Genomic DNA, 589 nt, shown 5'->3' with positions numbered 1-589 from the left:
CGCCGGTCCCCCCCCGCCCCGCGCCGCAAGATGGAGACGCACATCTCGTGCCTGTTCCCGGAGCTGCTCGCCATGATCTTCGGCTACCTGGACGTGCGGGACAAGGGCCGCGCGGCGCAGGTGTGCGCGGCCTGGCGCGACGCCGCCTACCACAAGTCGGTGTGGCGGGGGGTGGAGGCCAAGCTGCACCTGCGCCGGGCCAACCCGTCGCTCTTCCCCAGCCTGCAGGCCCGGGGCATCCGCCGCGTGCAGATCCTGAGCCTGCGCCGCAGCCTGAGCGCCGTGGTGCAGGGCCTGGCGGGCATGGAGAGCCTCAACCTGAGCGGCTGCTACAACCTGACGGACCACGGGCTGGGCCACGCGCTGGTGGCCGAGGTGCGCTCGCTGCGCGCGCTCAACCTGAGCCTCTGCAAGCAGATCACCGACAGCAGCCTGGGCCGCATCGCGCAGTTCCTGCAGGGGCTGGAGGTGCTGGAGCTGGGCGGCTGCAGCAACGTCACCAACACGGGGCTGCTGCTGCTGGCCTGGGGGCTGCCGCGCCTGCGCAGCCTCAACCTGCGCTCGTGCCGGCACCTGTCGGACGCGGGCA

At 72.7% G+C, this 589-nt stretch overlaps 1 protein-coding gene across 1 annotated transcript in view; it reads left to right on the top strand.

Annotated features, from left to right (window-relative positions):
• The first annotated feature begins 6 nt into the window (after positions 1-6).
• Positions 7-589, top strand: part of Fbxl14 (F-box and leucine-rich repeat protein 14) — a 7,638-nt gene continuing 7,055 nt past the window's right edge. Inside the window, exon 1 of the mRNA XM_013023658.1 lies at positions 7-587. Coding sequence (XP_012879112.1) covers positions 31-587 — 557 coding nt within the window. The 5' untranslated portion in view covers positions 7-30. The remainder of the gene's footprint in view (positions 588-589) is intronic.

This window comes from Dipodomys ordii, unplaced genomic scaffold (assembly GCF_000151885.1).
Source record: "Dipodomys ordii isolate 6190 unplaced genomic scaffold, Dord_2.0 Scaffold69, whole genome shotgun sequence".
Lineage (NCBI taxonomy): Eukaryota > Metazoa > Chordata > Mammalia > Rodentia > Heteromyidae > Dipodomys > Dipodomys ordii.
This window is presented reverse-complemented; position numbering and strand designations above follow the sequence as displayed.